The following is a 24,129-nucleotide window of genomic DNA, read 5'->3' as shown; positions in this document are numbered from 1 at the left end:
GCATTGTCCTGATGACTGACTTCTGTCTTAAAAGAAGTCAGTATATCTTTAAGTTGAAAGACTGAATTAGTTATTCTATCCTAGGTTTTTAACATAAACTTCTAAAATGACATTTATCCACATTATGTCATACTTATTATATGTCTGGGCTCTGATGTAAGCTATTCAAGCCTTTTATTCATCTTTCTTATCCCAATACCTAGCACACAGAATGCACCCAATGTTTGCTGAACTGAACATCATTCACCTTCTAAAGTGTATTTTTTTTTCATTTCCAAATTTAAAGCACTGTTCCCACTCTATATTCCTCCTAGGCCCATCAATAATGGCACAGGAGCCAACCCTTTTTAGCAGTCTAAGACATAATTTGTCTGAGCCAGTATTGCATGAATACAGTTAGAGGAATAATGCATGCCCCGACTGTACCAATCATTAATCTACCTAGCTTTCTTGCCCTCAACATAAAAAGTAAACTGTTTTCATTCATTATTTTGTCTTTGTTATTTTTCACAAGCCTTAGGTCATTTTGCCCATTAAGGGAGATAAATTATTTTTATATTCACCTTTGATTATGTGTCCCCCTCCTTCCATACAATCTTTTTATACCTGAATACATAAGGCCCTTATGTAACTAGACCAGTCTCTTTGGATGTCTCTCCGAACTTCCTTGTCAGAATTTCTTTGTTATGGATAATTTTCTTCTAGGAAGCTATCCAACACTTCCTGACCATCTTTCCTTTTACAGTCTCAAGGTCATCAAATCACAATCATCTTCCCTCTAAATAAACACTGACAGTTTCCTTTTTTCTTTTTAAATTTTGTCTCAGGACATGGTTCTCTAATAATCCCGGAGATGACTCATCACTTCCACAGAACTCCAAGCAATTCTCTTTCCTGGATTAGAATTAGGTCCAGAATAGCAGACCCTCTGTCAGGCTTCCTAACAGCCTGCATTCCATTCCATTACTGTGTTCTAGTCCTCAATTTCATCACACAAAATCTTATTTCTAATGCTTGTACACTTTTCATTAAGCTACTTAAAAGAGAAACATTTTGCCAATATGACACAATTACTACAAAAACTATAATTCTAGATTTCTAATTTGTTGCAATATTATGATTATTTTTTTTTTCTTATTCAGTATGTGCAGTGAATTAATTCAAAATCTTTGGAAGACCTGTACAGATATTTTAAGGGCTGGTAGCTAGCCAAAGATTCTTTTACAGCTATGCCCTGTTCATGTTTATACTGAGCAAATTATAAGCCTCATGAATATGCAAAGCACAAATTTAAGTAATATTTTAATTAAGAGTATAATGGGATAAATCAGTTTTTGTTTCTACAATAATTTATTTTTTGCTACTAAGAAAATCTAATGCTACAGCAGCAGTCACTTCCTGAAGTACCTTACAGGCATCAACTCCTCCACTGCGGTCCTAGTATCTGAATAAATTACTCCATCTCTGAAATATTTTCTTTTCTTAAGGACTTTGGGCACTGATGCACCATTGATAACTGTTAGGATGAGATTTTTTATTACTAATGTATTCCACAGAATATTGCATTTTGCTAACCATTAGAATGCATGCATGCTTTTTTTAGTCTCTAAACCAGTACTTGTATCTAATAACAAATGAATAGATATAAATGTGTCAGGATAAAAGAAATATATCTTAAAAGAAATACATTAATTTCAGTATTAAAGACTCAGCTATTCAGGTGTCTAACATATTTATGGAGAAAAATTCTACTCTTTGAAATTTCACTTGGGGAAATTTTTCTTGACCCCAGAGACTAAATAACATTTATGTGAAAGTGTTTTATGAACAACACAGAATTATTAGAGATAATTATTAGAGATATAATAATTAGACAATAGAAGGTTTTAAAGAGGAAATCCCAGATCTATAATTTAGTCTTCAGTCTTAAAATGTTTCATATATTTTTAACTGCTCTAACATGGTTGAGAATACTGGTCATGTTCAAGGCGATAAAAAACTAGCAGAACAGATAGTTGTAGTTGCTTATAAATCCATGAACTCCTCCCAATTAAACTTCCTTAAAATAAATAAATAAACAAACAGAGAAGCTAAATGGAACATACTCTAATTAAAACAAAAAAACCTACCAGACAGAATTTTACTTGTCAAATTCTCATTTTCCACCAAAGCCAAAGAATCTCTCTGTTACATGTATAAAGCCATGTAGAGCCAATATCATCGGCTCTAATGATTTTCCAATGTAAATTAGTTGTTTCTATAAAGACTGTCTAATAAGTCAAATCTCTGGTACAGCTGATGCAGATACTTCAAGTTACAAAATTATTACTTTAAGTAAATACAATACCTTAAAAAAAAACTATATAGGTGATTTCTAAGGCACTGTTCCAAATGCTTTGTACATATTACTTATTTTATATGTATTAACTTTATAATATGCACCTTGGGGCTTTTGTGAGACAATAATTATCCATTTTACAGATCACAAAACTCATACAGTTAATAGGTGACTGAGCTATGCACTAAGATTCTACATAGGCAGTTTGGCCCAAAGTCTAAACTCTTAACCAATATGGTACAATGCTTTTCAATGATAGAGAAAATCGTATCTGAAGCTAAGTAACCACGTACGGTAAGAACTAAACCTAACAATCAGCATACGTAGGTTGCTAACCAAGGAGGAGATATTTATAAGTTTATGTTATCCCCCAACTCAAAATCATTTACGGGAATTGAGATACATATTTATTTACTATGAACAAATGTCATTTTAACAGGCCTATCTGGGAAGCTAAGCTCATCTTAACTTTGACCAAGATCCTAATGGCAAAGCCCAAGTCTGTCTTGTTTACCAAAGCACACTCAGCAGCTAGCATTAAGCTGGCACATAACAGGCGAATATTCTATAATTACCTATAGAATAAATTGGGATAAGAGGAAGTTGTTTTAACATATGAGAGAAAAGAAATGATAAAGAATTACATGGATCAAAGAGGAAAAATTTCTGCAAATCATTAAACCAACACACAAAGCAATAAAGTAACCTGCCCAATTTCATATAGTTAAAACTAAGTCTTGAGACTCTCAATTTCTTTTTCTTTTGGTATTTCTTTTGGTATTTTCCTCAATACCAAAAAGTGAAATTCTATCCAAATACCCACATTACATAGTTGTACAAGATGTGAGTGTACTTAACACTACTGAACTGTACACTCAAAAATGGTTGCGATAATCAATTTTACATGTATTTTAGCACAATTTCTAAGTCAAAACTGGAAAAATCCATATTATGAAAAAATATAATTTAAATCACTACATATAGTTTCCATTATATTCACAAATTTCTACTACATTAAGAATATTTACTTACAAAAATAAAATATTATGATAAAAAGTTTACATTATTTAACAAATGTAATGAAATGAAATGAAAAGTTATTTAAATTAAATAAAAATTTTCATAGTTTTCTACCTTTCCTAGTCTCAAAAGTAAAAACGTAAATGGCATAAAAATGAAATGGAGTAATTTACTATTAAGTTGGCCGAATCCACTGTGAAATAAGGAGAAAACCAACTAGGCAACTCGTTACTGTACTTTGAGGTCAAGAATAAAAATAAGCACTCGGGTAGTCATTAAAAATATTCACAAGATTTCCTGCTTTTTAAAATTGTTGGTGATGAGAGTAAAATGAGAGATGGCCATGATACTTATTCCCACAGCCCATGAAATAAGAGTGAAAGAGATGTGTCATTTCCAGGCAGAAACTTTAAGAGCCAACACATGCGTCACCACAGTCTCTTTCTCCCTCCTATAGTGACTGGCAATGTTGTAAAGACCGGCTGTTCCTTAGCCAGGTTCTGGAATAGTGGTAATGAAAAGGAACAGAGTTCCAGCAAACCCACAGAGGATGTATAGTATAAGCAAAAATAAATTGTTGCTGTATTAAGTCATTAAGACTTGAGTCATTAAGATTATAGCATAACCCAGACAGACTATCCTGATGGACACAGATATAAAAACTGAATGCAAAGTAATTAAAAAAAAAATTAAAAAAAAAAAGGATAGATTCCTACAAATGTGGGAGATGGAAGGACTAGGAGGGCATGGCAAGATTTTGTCCCTTCCCCTACCTAGAGATAGGTGCTCTAACAGAAGGTTTCCATCCAGGTACAGATTACAGTCCTGAAAGAGAGCTCAGGCTGATGGGCAGCAGCTAAGTCTTGCCACCAAGGGTATGTTCCTAGAGCTGGAGGAAACCTCTACTGTGCCTTCCTCTCCCCATCTGTAGCTAAGTACGGAAGAAAGTGAGGCTCCTCCCAATTGCTACCTCTCTCCTTCCCGCCCCTTGAAGAAATCTGAACTTCAGCCTTGAGAGAATATAAGTAGCTTCATCCATGAGACATCAAGCCCATTCCTTAACATTTTAGGTCCAATGGCTGCCATACAAGTCTAGCTATCCTAGAGGATCTCATGCTAAGGGGATATTCAAAGAACAAATATTGCCCTAATGAAGTCCAAGGGGAAGTTGAACTTTGAACAGGACTAACTAATTTCTGCTGGTCAGGTGGGTAACGACTATTACAAAACTCAAAACTGGGAACTCTATCAGTTTATTTCATTTGTAACTTTTAGGACCATCGCATACAACTGTGCAGAATATGCCCTGCATAATAGCACCCGAACCAGGAAGGTAGTGGTGGACTCTGTGAGGCTGCATTCACCAAGAAGACAGGTTCCTTTTTTGTACTTCACACAAAGGTGCCTTCTGTTTGTCAAGATTGTGCCTACAGGCACCTTATAGACAAACTCGCCATTCTTTACCCACTTTTACCAGAATTTCTTGGAGACCATCCCTGGAAGCACTACTGAAGAGACTTACTTCATCCCTGACCATCATAGGACTGTGACTATTCTGCAACCCGTTGAACTTCAGACCTTTCTGCATGAAGATATACCATAATAACCTACAGTATATGTTTGTGATTTTGGACCACATACTGCTACATTCCTGTGTCCCGGTGAGAAATATGGACAGGCCACTGGCACTGAGGTATCACAGGCATTCTTCTGTTGGAATTCTACATCCTGGTAGCATCAGCATCCTTCCAGTGGGTAGCAGATCACAACACTACATGGACCAAATGAAATCACTGTGATGTGCTAGAGTCCAGTTTCCTAACTTTGACACTCTTGACATTTTGGACCAGATAAACTCTTTGTTATGAGGGACTGACTGTTTTGTCACTGTAAGATATTTGGCAGCATCCCTGGCCTTTATCTACTAGAAGCGAGTAGCACTGCTCACCCCTCCCTCCTCTAACTGTGACAAAACAGGTCTATAGACATTGTCGAATGCCCTGGGGGGGGGGGAGGGGGTAAAATCACACCAGGAAAACAGCAACTCTGCTAGACCTATACTTCCATTTCCAGCAGGTGCTATGAGACTGACAAGATGTGCACTAGCACTAAGATGTCTATCAGTATCTCCACCTGCTTGATGGCATCTGAAGTTGATGTAGGACTCCCCCTGCGATCCAGGTGGCAAGGAGACTAAGGAATTCTGCCTGGCAAGTTGAGGCTGGCCCTATTCCTAGCAGGTAGAAAAGAACTGAACGTTAACTATTGGCTTTTCCTGCCCTATGTCACCCTCCCTCCTTCCATTAACTCCTCCTTCACTTCTGTCCCTCTCCTGGAAGAAGCAGAACCATGACTCCAAGTTACTAAGATGATCTATTTTCCCAAGCAAGATGTAGCCCAACAGCAAATTTTGCTACTGATCCCGGCCAACTCTGGTCTCTGAACACCACGCGGTGTAAACAGGTCTTGGTGTTGGCTAAAGAAGGCTGAACTGCTATATTCTCACCAGCCTTTTTAGCTTGCCTACTTTGGAGGGCCACCGTGGGCAAAAACCCAGATTTACAAATTGACCTATTTATATAACCTGAACAGATCAACATTTATCAAATGGTCTGATCCTTGGATATGCATTGGGCAGTCTGATGCCTGGCTTTCACAGAAAACAGGGCCTAAAGACACTAACCTCACTGCATTTAGATACTACATAGACCCAGATTTCTTAACTTTGGCACATATACATATATATTCACATCTGCTCCTGCTTATGAGTGCGTGCACACACACACACATTTTTATATATACATCGAAAAATATATCTCATAAGCAATGGGGGGGGCTATATTTTTTACTCTTATTTCATGCCGAAGTAAGTTCTAGACGAAATAAAGATTTAGCACAAAAATGCAACTTTAAGAGCATTATAAGAAAATATGGGAGGGGCTCCTGGGTGGCTCAGTCGGTTAAGCGTCTAACTCTTGATTTTGGCTCATGTCATGATCTCACAGTTCATGGAATTAAGCCCCAAGTTGGCTCTGCACTGACAGCATGGAGCCTGCTTGGGATTCTGTCTCTCCCTTTCCCCCACTCACACGTGTTCTCTCTATTCCTCTCAAACTAAATAAATTTTACAAATTAAAAAAAAAATAAAATATGGGAGAATGTTTAATCAAATTAGGGTGGAAAAGGTCTAATATACAGAATATTACTGGGCCATAAAAAGGAATGAAATCTTGCCACTTGCAATGACATGGATGGATCTAGAAGGTATAATGCTAAGTGAAATAAGTCAGAGAAAGACAAATACCATATGATTTCACTTACATGTGAAATTTAAGAAACAAAACAAATGAACAAAAGACCAAAAAACCAGACTCTTAACTATAGAGAACTGATGGTTACCAGAGGGGAGGTGGGTGAGGGAATGGGTAAAGTAAGTGAAAGAGGATTAAGAGTATCCTTATGATGAGTGCTGAATAATGTACGTAAGTGTTGAATCACCATATTGTACCCTGAAAACTAACATAACACTGTGTGTTCATTATACTGGAATTAAGAAAGTAAAAAACAAGGTCTTACTAATCATAGCACAAAGCTCACAAGTCATATACGAGATTTCTGTGACCAAACTGTTATATTTCTATGAATTTACCTTACAGATAGACTTGAATAAATGGATGAAGACATATATGTAACATAACATCACAACACAGCAGAGGAAACGAACAGCAGACCGAAAAGGATATAAATGTCCATTGATGAAGACTGACTAAATTAGGGTACTTCCATACAATGGAATATCATGCTGTTGTGAAAATAACAAAGGAAGGCTGGCCTGTGTCCAATAGTTAACAATCAGATATATTATTGAGTGAACACAAATTATAGAATGAATATATAATGCCTTCCCTTTTATGCAAAAAAAAAAAAAGGAGCTATATACAGAGATTTTTGTCTACATGCACAGACTAAGTATTTCTAGAAGGACACAAAACAAATTTATGTGGTGTCTCTGGAGAGGGAAATGGGTCTGGAAAGGAAGGAAACTTGCTTTTTTTGTATATCCTTTGAAGTTTTTGAATCATTTTTTAGATTGTGCATAAAGTCTATCACAAAAAAATAAAATCAAAGAATAAAATTCAAAGAAAACATTTCAAAATAGAATAACAAATATCTTATATATAGGATAACAAAGAATTCTTACCTTTCTCTGCAAAATTTAAGTGAATGTAATATGGCAGGTCTCTTTTGACGTAAATTCCATAAATGTAAGGTGTCATCAGCCAAGGCACTCACGAGAGCTCCCTTAAAAATAAAATGTAATACATTTTACACAGAATATATTTTGCAAACACTAAAGCTACTAAAGAGCTGCCAAAAAAATCTTCCCAGACTTCAAAACTTTCTGCCAATAGGTTTAGTTTAGAGAAATATTTGCCTCACCCAAATTCTAAACAGCAGGTGTAAAACGGTATGTTACATGTATATGTATGTGTAAGAAATATTTTAACTTCAATAAAGTATAATTTAGTATCTTATACACTACAAGCATACTAGAATCTAGTTGGATATTAAGGTTGATAACTAGCTATATAAAATTAGAGGTCAGACTATTTGGGTGGCTTGACCACTACCGTACATCTTCCTTGGGTAAAAGAAAAATACAACATGAAGGAACCTTCGCATTTTATTTGGCTTAAGACAAATTCTTCTGAATGTACTATGCCTAGATCCTAATTCTACTACTAGAATGATACAGAAAATAAAGATAGCATTTAGCACACTCTAACTTCAATATTTAAAGGGTTGAACAATCAACCAATTTAGAAAGTTAAAATATCTGATAGTATTAAATCCTGTTAAGCATGGAGAAGAAAATCTCTGGTCCTAGGTGAGAATCACACAGGAAGCTCAGTCTCACCCATGACCTGACAAACCAGAATTTTCAGAGCAAGGACCTCTGTGTATTTATAAAAATCTTCAGAGGCGATTCGGATGTGTGAACAGGATTAAGAATCTCTGGACTGAGGCTGATTTATTAAGACATGCGCATGTTTTCCTCAAAAGAGTCAATACTTTTCATCTCTACTGACAGAATAAATTTTAAAAAATGTAATATGAAGAATTTATGTTAATTTCAAAAAGGATTTGCAGTTCTAATCATTTAGGTTATTATGAGAAATTTTAAAATCTCCTTTTTCAACCTAAGAGTTTCTCATTTATCAGAGAGGATTAAAATAGCTCTAAAGGCAAAATTTACATTAAATCATTTCTCCAAGGCCTTTCCCCTTTCGCAATTCTATGGAGGCTACTCTATTGTGTAATTCCTACTGCTACATGACTACCAGTAAGCAGAAATAAAGTCCACATACTCTCCCTTTCACTAGAAAGCATCGTCTTATCTAATATCACTTTGAAGCAGGGATGCCTAGTGGCTCAGCTGGGTGAGTACCCGACTCTTGATTTCAGCTCAGATCATGATCCCAGGGTAGTAGGATCAAGCCCTGTGTCAGATACCACACTGGGCACGGAACTGCTCAGGATTCTCTCTCTCTTTCCCTCTGTTCCTCTCTCCCACTCACGCTTTCTCTCTCTCTCCCTAAAAAAAAAAAAAAAAAAAAAAAAAAAAAAAAGATAAACAAAAATATATAAAAAATACATCATTTTGAAGCAGTGAAACTCAAAGGATTCAGAGTATCAAAGATCTGTACTCTTCATTCTTATTTCCACCACCGTTTCACAGCATGTCAACTTGTCTCTCATGATGTACACACCGTTTTGAAATCTCAAGAAGAGATGTAGAGCCAGAATGGCAATAACAGCTTGACTACCTCCTCTGATGGCTCCTTTACCTACACATATGGTTTACTAAAAACAAAAGCAAATGCCTACTCTCAATGATCAGATTTCCATATCTAACCTCATTTAAATATTCATATTTTGAAAAGCATTTTTAAAACAGTAACATCACCTTCAAGTACTCAAAAAGTAACATTCGAGCATGTAAAATAAAAAGTCACATCCAAGAACTCAATGATGACTCCTATTAAAAAAGAACCCTGTAATACAAATGACAACATAAACTACTTAAGATTTCTAAAATTTAGGTGTATAGGTAATCTGCAATATGTTATTTACATTGGTTCATGTACAGCTTCTTTTTTTAATGTTTATTTCTTTTGAGAGAGAGAGAAAGCAAGTGACAGGGGAGGGGCAGAGAGAGAGAGGGAGAGAGAGAATCTCAAGCAGGCTTCGTGCTGTCTGCACAGAGCCTGACACAGGTCTCAAACTCACAGTGAGATCATGACCTGAGCCGAAATTAAGACACTAAACTGAGCCACCCAGGTGCCCTGGTTCATGTACAGCCTTAAGAAATAATCTTAACACAAGTATAAAGATGGAGAACAGGTTACTGGTTGCCAGGGATTAGGGACTGAGAGCAGGAAGGGGCACAATTATAAAAGGGTAGCCTTAGGGAATTTCTTTATGATGATGAAACTGATCTGTATCTTGTTCAAGGTGGTCATTACACAAATCTCTATGTGTCATAAAACTGCACAGAACCACACACACACACACACACACACACACACACACACACACGAGTGCATGTAGAAACCTGGTGGTGAAATCTAAATAAGGTCTATAGTCTAGCTAATAGTAGTATATGGACGTTATTTTGCTGGTTTGAGATCTTACTACTGTTATGCATAATGTTACTATTGGGGGAAGCTGGGTGGAGTACACACAGGACCTCTTTATTTTGAAACTAACTGCTAATAGAATTATTTCATAACAAAAGTGTTTTAAAAACAGGAAACTAATCTTGAGTCCTCCTAACAGGTTCCACAACTTTCTATATTATGATTTCTTTTGTACTTTAACATTTTACAATACCTATTACACAATTCTACACAGAACACTGAAGTTTTTAAATTACACTTCTGACCCTGAAAAGCCTAAACAATTGCATATTAATATTCTGATATAAATAAAAACATTTTACATAAGGTTAGAGGTATCAAGTATTGTTTTTTTCCACTCATATATATTTAAGAATTCATTCCACGGAACCTAAGGACATGAGGGCAAAAAGAATGTCCACAAACTATCACCACATCTGAAGATAGAAGAGACTTTTCTGGAGTAATTTCTTATGACCAGCTTTTCCTGCCCATCACTGCATACAATAAACATCATTATCAGTGTTGCTCATATTTTTAATTTTTTAACTTTTTATTATTCTCTTTTAAATTCCAGTTAACATACAGTGTTATATTAGTTTTAGGTGTGCAACATAGTGATTCAACACTCCCATACCTCACCTGGTGCTCATCAGGACAAGTGCGCTCCTTAATGCCCATCACCTATCCCCCATCCCTACACACCCTTCTCCCCTCTGATAACCATCACTTTGTTCTCTATAATTAAGAGTCTGTTTCTTGATTTGTCTCTTTCTATTCCTTTTGCTCATTTGTTTCTTAAATTCCATATATGAGTGAAATCATATGTTATTTCTCTTTCTCTGACTTAGTTCACTTAGCATTATACTCTCCAGCTCCATGTCATGGCAAAAACTTTTTTTAAAACCTGCAAGCATGCTGTCTACACTGCTGATAAAATAGTATTTGTTTCCTGAGCTCCTTCCTAACTTTATACTCCATCAAAAAGAAAGGCATCATCAATTACTTGAACCAGTAAGTGACAAAACAAGAATTTTAGACAATAACCAGTTTCTAATGGATTTTCGTTTCCTGGTTATATTTCAAACAATTTATTAGAGAAGTACATTTTGTCGTTTATAATAAACTCAATCTCTAAAAACAGTTTTTTAATACAGATTTTAACGTTACATAACTTTCAATATCCATGAAATAAAACTTAAATGTAGCACCTTATTGCATTCTATTTGCAACACTGTCTTGAGAAACATCTTACATTATTTATGTAACTTCCCATGATGCCATAAAGTGAACTGCTATTAGCTCTGATCTTTAAGAAATTCACTTTTGTACAAATATTTAAATATGAATGCATGCAAGAAATCTGAAAGACCAGATGTGCCCCTATTTCATATATAAGTAGGACAGATTAAAGCAATTCACTAACCTCATTAATCAGGAACTGAAGCTGGATTACTGCAGCTCCACTGTCATGTTGACAATAACATTCTACTCCTGGACGACCAAAGCTGTGATTAATTTCATTAAGGAGTCTATGGTATGCGTGGGCTTTTTACAGCAATTGCTAAGTTATATAATAGACCAACATTCCAATGACCTGATATTCAATTCAGGCTTTTTACTGAGATTGAGAGTCAGAGTTACATTTATTACACATCAATCAAATCAGCTAGCTTCTGCTCATAATCAGAAGTCTCAGAGATTATAGGTCTAGAAGAAATAAGTAGCTGTTCTTTCTAGAAAACAAAAGAACTATCAAAAACAACAATATACAGAACACAAAATATATCTAATACACTTTACTCTGGCTCAGGTATTTTTTTTTTTCTTTCCCTTAAAATAAAAAGAGAAAAGATAGTTGATCTGCAGAACATCCAATTTTGCCCAAGACAGCAAACAAATCTGAAAAGCAGAGACATGTCATTTTAGAATAATGCTTTTGGAGCCAATCTTTTTAGTGGCATCGTTCACACCTATAGTGTTATTTTTCAATAGCGTAAGTTAATATAACCATGTAACTATGTTTGCAATTGTGGCATGTTATATTACCAATGAACATATCAATCTTTTACAACAGGCTTGAATACAAAATATGCAAACTTCTATTAATTTCCCCATGATAATAAAAATAAACACACATTTTCTGTGTCAGGCATTATACTAAACATGTCATATATATTAACTCATTTAATCCTCATAATCTATGAAGAATATATAGTTTCTCCCCTATGAACAATAAGAAACTGAAGCACAGAGGAATCAAGTAACTTGTAAGTCACACGACTAGAAAGCAGCAGAGGAGCGATCTGAATAAGCAATCTGGCTCCCGAGTCTATACTCTGAATACTAAGGTATGCTAACAACAAAACAAAAAATCCAAACACTTATACAACTTACTATGTGCCAGACATTGTTACAGGCTTTTTATTTTCATAAACTTGAAATAAGAAATTAGCCATTTTAACATGCTGCTAATCTACTTTTCACTAGTTAATAAATATTAACTGAAAATAAAAATTTATATCTAAAACTAAGATATGATGGGATTTAATAAAATTGTTAGTAAATATTAACTGAAAATAAAAATTTACATCTAAAACCAAGATATGATGGGATTTAATAAAACTGTAGCTCTCTTTATACAATGCCATATTCAGGTATACAGACTATTTCCTATATTCTATTAATACATGCCCCCTAGGGTTCTTAAGTAAAAATAATCACACTAAAAGTTAAATTCTTATTTTCTATGCACCTTTGCCTTCCGAGTTCTAGAAGTTTTTCTAGGAGATATTTATTTTCCAGGGATTTTGTTCATTTTATTGCCAGCAATTAATTGTTCTAATATTTCATAAACGAATAGACTAATCATGCATGTTTAGCTTATACTACCCTACTCTTTAAGCATCTTTAAACTTTTACCATCACCACCATCGTCATCAGTATTAATAGTACTACTTTCACTACAGCAATTGCCCAAAAGCATCTACAGGAAGCTAGATTTCAATGGCTCTCCTGGCACGGTACCAAATCACACCTGTTTGGCCGAAGAACCTACATCTCTGTTCATCCATTTCTTTTGTCAGGATGACAGCACAGACTCTGCCTTTTTAGCTAGCAGAGTGAGTCTAATTCTAATCCATCCAGCTAAATTAGTCTTGCTGGCACCAATCAGCATATTCTAAAATTCTCATTTTACATGGAGTAAAACTTCTCCTATTATCAGCTGAGAAGTTAATGAAAAATGTGAGCTATTATGAAAAATCATACAAATTCTATTTACTCATCATATTTTTCAGAAATCATATATAATTTTGCATATCTTGTGATATTATCCAAACACTTCTATATATATTTTTTAAGTGTTTAATGTTTCCTTGTTTTTGAGAGACAGGGCGTGAGCAGGAGAGGGGCAGAGAGAGAGGGAGACACAGAATCCGAAGCAGGCTCCAGGCTCTGAGCTGTCAGCACAGAGCCCGACGCGGGGCTCGAACTCACAAACCGCGAGATCATGACCTGAGCTGAAGTCAGACACTCAACTGACTGAGCCACCCAGGCACCCCTAAAGTATTCTTTAACTGAATACTAGAGTTCAGAATTGTTTTTCTTAAATAAAACATAGCTATAACTACCCCGGTATAGGATTTGTAGTTTAATATTTTAAATGGAACTTTAAAGATACTGGCAATGCATTCTAAGTGTAGCATTCACATAGAATCTATTTTTTTTCTGATCATTTACTGTTATCTTATACACACAGCATCAGAGAAATTTTAGGTGACTGACCTTCATGAAGTCCAACCCTCTGGGGCGCCTGGGTGACTCAGTTGGTTAAACAGTGGACTCTTGACTTTGGCTCAGGTCATGATGTCACGGTCCGTGGGATTAAGCCCCATGCCAGGCTCTGCACTGACAGCATGGAGTCAGCTTCAGATTCTCTCTCTCTCTCTCTCTCTCTCTCTCTGCCCCTCCCCTGCTCATGTTCTCTCTCTCTCTCTCTCAAATAAATAAACTTAAAAAAAAAAACCTCCATTTTGTATTCACATTTCATCAGTTTATATATTCTTAAAGTGAACTAATTACTTGATTATAACATCAAATATAACAGGCACAAACAGATGTGGGAATACACAGAACCAATTCTTGGTTAAGTAAAGTATAAGCAAACAGCTATGCTAATTAGGGCCCAATGGTTTGAAAACTTCAGCATGCTGTGAGCATCAATCAATATTTTATTCATAGAGACTGGAAAGTATCTGTAAGTCCAGGAAGTCGGTTACATGGAGGTCAAGAAAGGTCTGTTCTTACTCTATGTATGGCCAGAAAAACTGCACTTTTTTATGACATTAATATTAACATAGTCACACCTAAGATGATAAATATACTTTAATAAACAAGAAGCACTTACTATCTACTAAGTTTTAGGCTCTGTATCTTAAATACATAACTGTACTTAATCTTCACGGTAACTCTGAAAGGTAGTTATTATCCATATTTTACAAATGATAATTCTGAGGCTCAGATAAGTGCTTTTTCTCAAGGTTACTACTGATTTCTTTCCTTTTTCCTTTGGATAAGGTAGTACTATGCTGCAGCCAGCCCTGAAGGCTCCTGATACTATAAAAGTCCCATGTGTTGGGGAAAAAATCCTAAGTCATTACTTCATTGTAACAAAAAGCTTAAAATAAAATTTTAAGGAATGGAAATTACTTACATATAATCAAAAAATATTAGTTTGAAAGACTGTAAGTTCCAAAGCAAGTAGTTTTCAATCCTGGCAGTGTGTCAGAATCACAGCTCTACTGCAAATTTACTAAACCCAAATTGCCTGAGAAGTAGCCTAATTAGGTATCCTTTTTCATTTTGTTGTTGTTGATGTGCCACAGGAACATCTGAGGCACAGTGAGAATTAATTAAGACACCTACTTTCAAGTCGGTTCATATGCCGGCTCCACCAGTACTCGCTGTGACCTGAGAATTATTCCAACGCTCCACTTTCTTATCTATAAGATGCAGATACCTATCTAGCCTAACTTGCAGAACTATGATGAGAATTAAAACCACTGAGAGTGTACTCCCCAAATGGTAGCCATTATCATTATTTAACTGGTATATTCACTACTTTAACAAGAATTAAAGATACCCTACAGCTGACATATCATAATGTAAGAAAAAAACAACTTTGACTACATTAGATTCCTAATATAGTTATACCTATAATTATAATGGTGTCTGCTTTCTATATGCAGCAATCAATTATAAGACAAAGGCAAACTGTAAGGCTACATTGAGTATTTCTTGGTGTCAATATAGCTTACCTTATAATTCTGAACTCCAGTGTACTCTTTTTAAAATGGTCTTATCTTCCTATAATGGATACCTTTAGTCTCTTCTTTTTTGTTGTTTTGTTTTTTTGTTTTTTTTACCGCTCGCCTATCAAGAGCTAGGGTATCTACTTAATCCTACTGTCATCTTTGCCTCGGGAGTAAACCAATTCATTTACATGGCCCATGACACAGGCCACAAACTGCGTGCGCAACTACTTATGGGTTTTGTCCAAACAAGCACCATCATAACTCCTGAATAAGAGCTGCAGAAGACAAGACTAAAACAGGTTGAAATCAAAGTCTTTGAATTTAGGTATGAACCTCTAAGTAAGCAACAGGGAGAAAAGAAATACTTAATGAAAAACAAAACAAAACAAAACAAAACATGATGAAACTAGCAATTACTGAAGAATAATCAAAAAGAGGTAATTGGAAAGATAAACAGAAAAAGAGACCAAAACCAGTTAAACCTTCTATAACATTATATAATCAAATTTCAAATTCAAAATAAACATTCATTCAACTGTCTAAATGGGTTTTTTTGTTTTGTATTTTGGAACAGGAGGAAGAAAGGAGGAATTGGGGAGCCTTTAAGTACATCATCACAGTAATTAACATTTATTAAACACTTAATATGTATCAAGTACTATATATGTATTAGCTTACAAGAGTACCTCTACTATAGGCTCTGTTGTTTACAAAAGAGGAAACTGAGATACAACAAGGTTACTTAAGGCCATCCAGCTACTTAATAAAGAAGCTGGGTTTGAACCCTGGCAAGCTAAATCCAGTACCCACACACACATATATGCATACAAATATTTATACATAAATCACCAAGGCTTAATTCACCAAAAAAGAGCCAATTTTCACATATTAAACGAGGACTTTATCTCCATTTTGACCTTAATCAGTACTTTCTGTTAAGTTCTTCCTTCCAGCTTATCTTCTAACTCAAGCAAAGGACCCACTGGGCAAAGCATCCCATGATGGAACCAAAACTACCCCTCAAGCAACAGGGACTGCCCCAACACCAGCAAGAGCTCACAGAATTGACCCTGAGACAATGATCAACCTGACCTTTACTGCCCACCTGCGTGTACCCACTGAGGTTTGTCCCACATTTTCCTGAAGTATTTTAAGCACACTGAAGACAGTCTGAGACTCCAGCCTGCTGTATTCCCTGTGGTAGCCTCATGGAAATAAATTCCTTTCCTGTTTCACCACCGCTCGTCTCTCTGCTTTGATTTTGTCAGAAGAGAGTGGTCGGACCTGGTCTGTCTGGGACTCCCAACAGCCAGGTGCTTTTGTATCCATGGGCCTTGGTTAGAATGTAAATGTCACTTCCCGACTTGCTTTCACTCATTTTAAAACCAGGGAATGAAAACAGAAGAAACATCTATAATATTTTTTTACCTGAGTACAAAATAAAGTCAGACTGGTCTAAAACCATAAATTTAGACCAAATGCAACTTTTAGTAGCAAGTAAACATTATAAAGGCAACTGGGCAAAAGCAACACACCAATCAAAAAATGTTTTCCAGGGACAACCTGGGTGGCTCAGTCCTTTAAGCACCTGACTCTTGATTTCCACTCAAGTCATGATCTTACTGTCCTGGGATTGAACCCTAGCGTGGGGCTCCGCACTGACAGCATGGAGATTGCTTGGGATTCTCTCTCTCCCTGTCTCTGTGCCTATCCCCAGCTCATGTACTTTCTCCCTCTCTCAAAATAATAAACACTAAAAAAATTTTTTTTCAGACTCATTCCTCATGTTAGTTCACGGTAACAAATACCTACTAATTTTAATAGTAGAACACTATAGCCAAGCAGAATTAGCAAAAAGCGGAGTTCTCTATTCTAATTATAGTCAAAATTTTGAGACTGCCTCCTTACAAAAGTTTTCATGTGTAAAATGATCAGCCTACAAACATTTTAGAGACTGAAGCTACATGAGAGGAACTGTTCTTACCAAATTACGCGAGATATTAAAATGAGTAAACAACCCTATCCTTCAAAAGCCCATAGAATCACAGACTTGTATTAGTAGAATAAAGGACAAAAATCACATGATCATCTCAGTGGACACAGAAGAAGCCTTTAACTAAATCCATCCCCCTTTCATGATAAAACACTCAAGGAAAATGGAACTTCCTCAGCCTGACAAAGGGCATGTATGAAAAACCCACAGCTCACATCATACTTAATGCTGAAAGATTAAAATGTATACTTTCCTGTTAAGCTCAGGAAAAAGACAATGTCCACTAGTGCTCACCATTTCCATTCAACATATGCAGGATGTTCTGGCTGGGGAAAACAGGCAAGGAAAAGAAATACAAAGTGTCCAGACTGGAAAAGGAAGAAGTAAACTAAAACTATTCTACTCATAGAAGACATGATCTTGTATATGGAAAATTCTAAGGAATTCCCTAAAACAAACAAACAACAACAACAAAAAAACCAACTGAACAAATAAAGGTTGTGATTGCACAATACAAGACTACACAACACAAGATCAATATACAAAAATCAATTGTACTTCTATACATTGGCAATAAACAATCTGAGAAGTGAAATGAAGAAAACAATTCCATTTACAGTATCTCAAAGAATAAAATACTTAGGAACAAATTTATTCAACAAAATGCAAGACTTGTACGCTACAAAACATTGAAAGCTACAAAACATTGTTGTTTTTTTGTTTGTACGCTACAAAACATTGAAACTTTGTATGCTACAAAACTTTGTATGCTACAAAACATTGAAAGCAACAAAACATTGTTGAAACAAGAGCAAAGTGAAAAAACATCCCATATTCATGGAACAGAATAATATTCATCAAACTGATCTATAAAATTAACAGTCTGTCAGAATCCTAGCTATTTGCAGAAATTGACAAGTTGAGCCTAAAATGAGATTAAAATTAATGTGGAAAGGGACCCAGAACAGCCAAAACAATCTTTAGAAAGAAGAACAAAGTTGGAATACTCACATTTCCCCAATTTCAAAACTTAATACAATATTACAATAATCAAGACAGTGTGGTATTAGTATAATTAGCTACCGTATGGCTAGATCAATAGAATAAACAGACAACCGAGAAATAAACATTTATGATCAATTGCCTTTGACAAGGATGTCAAGACAACTCAATAGAAAAAGAATACTCTTTTCAATAAATGGCCTTAGGACAACTGTATATTCACATGAAAAAAATGTATTTGGACCCCTATCTCACACTATATAAAAAATACTAGCTCAAAATGGAGACCTAAATGTAAGAGCTAACATTATAAAACACCTAAAAGAAAACATACATCTTTGTGACCTCAGATAAGGTTGTGGTTTCTTAGATACAATACCAAAAGCATAAGCCACAAAAGAAAAAATAGATAAACTGGACTTCATCAACATTAAAAACATTGTGTGTTTCAAAAGACACCATCAAGACAATGAAAAAAAACCCCACAGAATAGGAGAATTTATAAATCACGTACCTGATTAAGGATTTAATATGCAGAATATAAAGGGCTTTTACAATTGAATAACAAAAAAAAAATAAAATTTAAAAATGGAAAAAGGAGGGACTCCTGAGTGCCCCAGTCAGCTGAACGTCCAACTCTTGGTTTCAGCTCAGGTCATGATCTCACAGTTCGTGGAGTCAGGCCCTGTGTCAGGCTCTGCACTGACAGTGCATATACCCTGCTTGGGATTCTCATCTTCCCTCTCTCTCTTTCTGCCACTCCCCTGCAAACTCTCTCTCTCTCTCTCTCTCTCAAAATAAACCAACATTTAAAAAATAAAAATGGAGAAAGGATATGAATAGATATTTCTGAAAAGAAGATACACAAAGAGCCAAAATATAAATAGATGCTCAACATCATTAGTCATTTGAGAAGTGTGAATCAAAGCCACAATAAAATACGGCTCCACCTCCTCTAATATGATTATAAAAGACAACTACAAGAGTTTGTGAGGACGTGGAGAAATGAGAATCCTTGATTACTATTGGTAGGACTACGGTTAGATGGTGCAACCAACTTTGGAAAATAATTGGCAATTCCTCTACATTAAACACAGAGTTACCATATGACTCTGCAATTCTCCTTCAGGAATATAAACAAGAGAGATGAAAATATACATACACACAAGACTTCTACACAAATGTTCACAGCATTATTCCTAAGAGTCAAAAAAGAGGAAAATCCAAATGTCCATCAACTGATTATTATATAATAAGCAGTGTATTTATACTATGAGATATTCAGCCATAAAAAGAAAGGAACCACTAACACATGCCACAATATGGATAAACCTCAGAAACATTATGCTAAGTAAAAGAAGCCAATCATAAAAGACTACATATTACATGATTCTATTTATATGATATGTCCAGAATAAATCCATAGAAATAGAGAGTAGGTGAGTGGTTGTGAAGGACTGGGTGAAGAGGGTAAGGCAGGACAACTGATACTAGGTATGGGGTTTCTTACTGGCGTAAAGAAAATGTTCTGAAGTTAAGAAATGCCAATGATTGGGGCGCCTGGGTGGCGCAGTCGGTTAAGCGTCCGACTTCAGCCAGGTCACGATCTCGCGGTCCGGGAGTTCGAGCCCCGCGTCAGGCTCTGGGCTGATGGCTCAGAGCCTGGAGCCTGTTTCCGATTCTGTGTCTCCCTCTCTCTCTGCCCCTCCCCCGTTCATGCTCTGTCTCTCTCTGTCCCAAAAATAAATAAAAACGTTGAAAAAAAAATTTAAAAAAAAAAGAAATGCCAATGATTGCATACTCAGTGGATATAATGAGAAGTCCTGAACGATATACTTTAAAAGGGTGAATTATATGGTATGTAAAAATAACTCCATAAAGCTGTTATACAAAAGAAACAATCAGCTTGTATGAATGATAAATGATAATACAAATAGGCAAAAACAAAAGACAGAATTTAAGGCAGGAAATGATTGCAATTATTAATGGAACAAGTTAAAACATTATATTCTTTTTTTTTTAATGTTTTATTTATTTTTGAGACAGAGAGAGACAGAGCGTGAGCAGGGGAGTGGCAGAGAGAGAAGAGAGCAAGACACAGAACACAGGCTCCAGGCTCCGAGCTGTCAGCACAGAGGCCAATGCGGGGCTCGAACCCACAAACTGTGAGATCGTGACCTGAGCCGAAGTCGGTCGCTTAACTGACTGAGCCACCCAGGCGCCCCAGAACATTATATTCTTAATGTTTTAAGAATCCAGTCTTCCCTTTAACTAGGATTTAAAAATATCTTTTAGAAGCAATGAATGAATTTCACTATTCAGCGACCTAACTGAAATGCAGCATAAAAAAAGGAAAAATAAAATCACACTACAGTTTAGCATTTTTGCAATTAAGCTCATTTCCTTCTGTCCTGCACTCAATTTTCAAACATTTTTATTGCATTCAAGATTTAAACACAGAAAGTATTTAATGGATGAGAAACAACAAGAAAACCCTCTATAAGCTTTTAAAATTCCATGAATCTGTAAGGTCAGCTTATCCATTTTATCTTTCGATCATTTGTGAGGCTGGTATCACCATCACAACAAAAATTTCTCTTACTTTAGTCTTCCTCCTGGGATTTCTACTGTGCTATCAGCAAAGCCGAATAAAAAAATAGTCAAAGAAGCAGGCAATGGGACCGTAGCCGGTGGTTAAATTCTTAGAGGACAGCTCCTAGGCAAGTTTTCACTGCTCTCACTATTGCTGTGTATTATACACATATTTTGACAACCTCTACTTTTTATGAAGAATGTGAAAATACCAAGACTGGTATATACTTAGTAAATTATTAAGATCTTTCAAGATTATATATCTTCTCAGAGAATCTGTTCATCAATTCCTGTCTTTGGAAAAAAAAAAAGGAAAGAAAGTACTGGCATTATTCCAACCTCTACAGGAGTGACACATTCACTTTTCCAACCTACAACTGGAAGACTGGAAAACATACAAAATGGTGGAAAACAACTGGAGAACTCTGATATGCTGTGCAGTTTCTGAAAATACATTTATATTCTGCAAAGTTTAAAGATGAGAATACGGATAATTAAACTTTCTATGAACCCTTAAGTGACTAATAAATTATCCTGCAGTATTATACATTTAATTATATATTATTGTGTGAAAGTAACTTCCATTGAACACATATTCTGCTGACAAACCAAAAACAGTCTTTAAAGTGTAAACTGTTCATCCCTGCCACAGTAAAATAAACCCAAGAGGATATTTTAATCCATCACAAACTCTGACGATTTCCACTAACCTCTGTTGCCATTTCTTTTAGCACATTCGTGTACTTTCAGCAAACAGAGTAATTCACGCCTCTAGTAAGCCTTCAAGGTGTTGCTACTCTCAACTGGCTTAACATTCTGAATAAAAGCTCAGTGGATGATTTTTATTTGTAATGGCTTAAGTCTTGAAGAAACTTAACCATAATGTGATTATAACAAAGTTAAAATCTAAACACCACCATAATGTAGTCAAAGAATATTGATGAAAGCATTCTAAAAATGAAGAGAAGGAGCTTTAACATCAGACCAACTCTACCAGGTAGTGTAAAAATAAACAACAATCACTTAGCAGCTGAGAGATTTCATTTCTTTGTTCCACACTGTTATGAGGAATGAATGAAAGTCAACAGATAAAAGCAGTACATCATACGTGTATCCTCCTCAAAAAATGGAAATACGTCAGATGAGCTGTGATATAAAAGGCAACCTATGTGTGCTAGTTTTCTCGTCAGTGAACGCCTCACCTGCCTCCTCCACCTGATCAGCGTGATAATCACCTGCAAGACTAAACTTTTTCAACTTTCTATTAAGATTACATGGACTTTTTTTATTGCTAGTCCCCATGTCCAGTGACATAAGGCTAGGATGGGGAAACACTGTAATTCAATCCTGCGACTCCAGTTCGTTCCCACCTTCATAAATATGTCCTACCAGCTTCACAGCTCTGTCTCCAAAGGCAATGGTATAGCAAAGTGTCAGCTTACACACACTGCCCAGAACATGTTTCTTATCTACCATCTGCCTCACTAAGAATACCGCTACCCTATCTGTCGAACATTTGGCCAGTATTTCTCAATTCTGGCTCTACATTATAAGCATCCACAGAGATTTCACATAAACATGCATAGATGTCAAGCCCCACGCCAGATTCACTCAATGAGAATATCTACAGAAGAAATCCAAGTAAATGTCTGGGCATTGTTTGTATATTTTATCTTTTTCAGCTCCACAAGATATTCTAACAGATAGCCATGGTTGAAAAACAACAACAACAACAACTGGAAAACCCTATGAGCATAAATAGAATTAAGCATTGTCTTCCATAAAAATAAATTTATATATGAATGATTCAGTAAGTAATTTCTCAGACTTCCTTTCTTCAAATGGAATAGTCATGAATCCCCTTAATATCTGATCAGAAGTATATTTTCCAAACTTCTAATAATTTGCTACTTTTATCTGAACTAGCTTCTAATCAACTTGATAGGAATGTGGTCAATGCAAGAACTTAGTATATCTTTACCAAAGTTTAACACAGTGAAGAACATTTCATTTGGTATTTTTTAGAACTATTAACGTATTTGCAGTACAAACAAAACCTTTGTCAAATAACAATTATTCACACTGTTATAGTAAAGTACCCCTATTCTTTACTTTCACCTACTTGACAAACATCAAATTTAAACCCTCTTTTAGAAGATCATGTATTTTTTCACCTATAAAAATTAATACAGACTTTCAGTTTCCAGTCCAACACGTAAGAAATTTGAAATCTGCCACTCCATCCTAACAACAAGGGAAAAGCTGAACAGACTAAAAATCAACAACTCTTCTTAGATCCCTAGGACAAGTGAGGTCACAGGGCAAAACGCTGCCCCCAAAACTGCAAAGACAGGCCAACACCATGAATCACAACTCACCAAAACGAACCAGCCAGTAAGACACCTCCACAGGAAACAGTGCCAGGGTAGGAAAATCCAAACTATAGTCGATGAAATGCTGGGATCTTAAAGTAGAGAAGTCTGAAAGTCACAAATCCCTGGGCACCCAGTCATGAAGGAAGTGGGGGGGAATCCTTATACTTTCGTGAGTTTTACCTCAAAGAGCTCCACCAAGTTCCCACAGCAAATATCTGAGAAAAAAATTCCCTCCTGCTTCCAGCAATGGGTGGGGGGAAAAGCAACCATTTTTTAAATACACTGGAGCACTCTGTTCTTCACAAGATCTGCCCTCTGAAGATACAAACCAGAAGCCTAAACTGCTAGGGGTTTATCAGAACAGTGCTATGAACAATAGCCAAATTATGGAAAGAGCCCAAATGTCCATAGACTGACAAATGGATAAAGAAGACGTGGTGTGTGAGTGTGTGTGAGTGTGAGTGTGAGTGTGTGTGTGTGTGTGTGTGTGTGTGTATACAGGAACATCACTTGCGATCAAAAAGAATGAAATCTTGACATTTGCAACAATGGGGATGGAACTAGAAGGTATTAACGCTAAGTGAAATAAGTCAGTGAGAGAAAAACAAATATGATTTCACTCATATGTGGAATTTAAGAAACACAACAGATAAACATAGGGGAAGGGAAGGAAAAATAAAATAAAAACAGAGAGGGAAGCAAACCATAAGAGACTCATAAATACAGAGAACAAACAGAGGGTTGCTGGAGGGGACGTGCACAGGGGATGGGCTAACTGGGTGATGGGTATTAAGGAGGGCACTTGTTGGGGTGA

The 24,129-nt window shown here is 36.0% G+C and overlaps 1 protein-coding gene across 4 annotated transcripts in view; it reads right to left on the bottom strand.

Moving 5' to 3' along the window:
* STXBP5 (syntaxin binding protein 5) overlaps positions 1-24,129 on the bottom strand; it is a 177,425-nt gene that overhangs the window by 138,870 nt on the left and 14,426 nt on the right. For all 4 annotated transcript variants that reach the window (XM_011282577.4, XM_019831369.3, XM_011282578.4 and 1 more), the window contains exons 3-4: positions 11,465-11,546; positions 7,560-7,660 (exon numbers count right to left, since the gene is read on the bottom strand). In XM_011282577.4, coding sequence (XP_011280879.1) covers positions 7,560-7,660; positions 11,465-11,546 — 183 coding nt within the window. The remainder of the gene's footprint in view (positions 1-7,559; positions 7,661-11,464; positions 11,547-24,129) is intronic.

Source organism: Felis catus, chromosome B2 (assembly GCF_018350175.1).
Source record: "Felis catus isolate Fca126 chromosome B2, F.catus_Fca126_mat1.0, whole genome shotgun sequence".
Taxonomy (NCBI): Eukaryota; Metazoa; Chordata; class Mammalia; order Carnivora; family Felidae; genus Felis; species Felis catus.
This window is presented reverse-complemented; position numbering and strand designations above follow the sequence as displayed.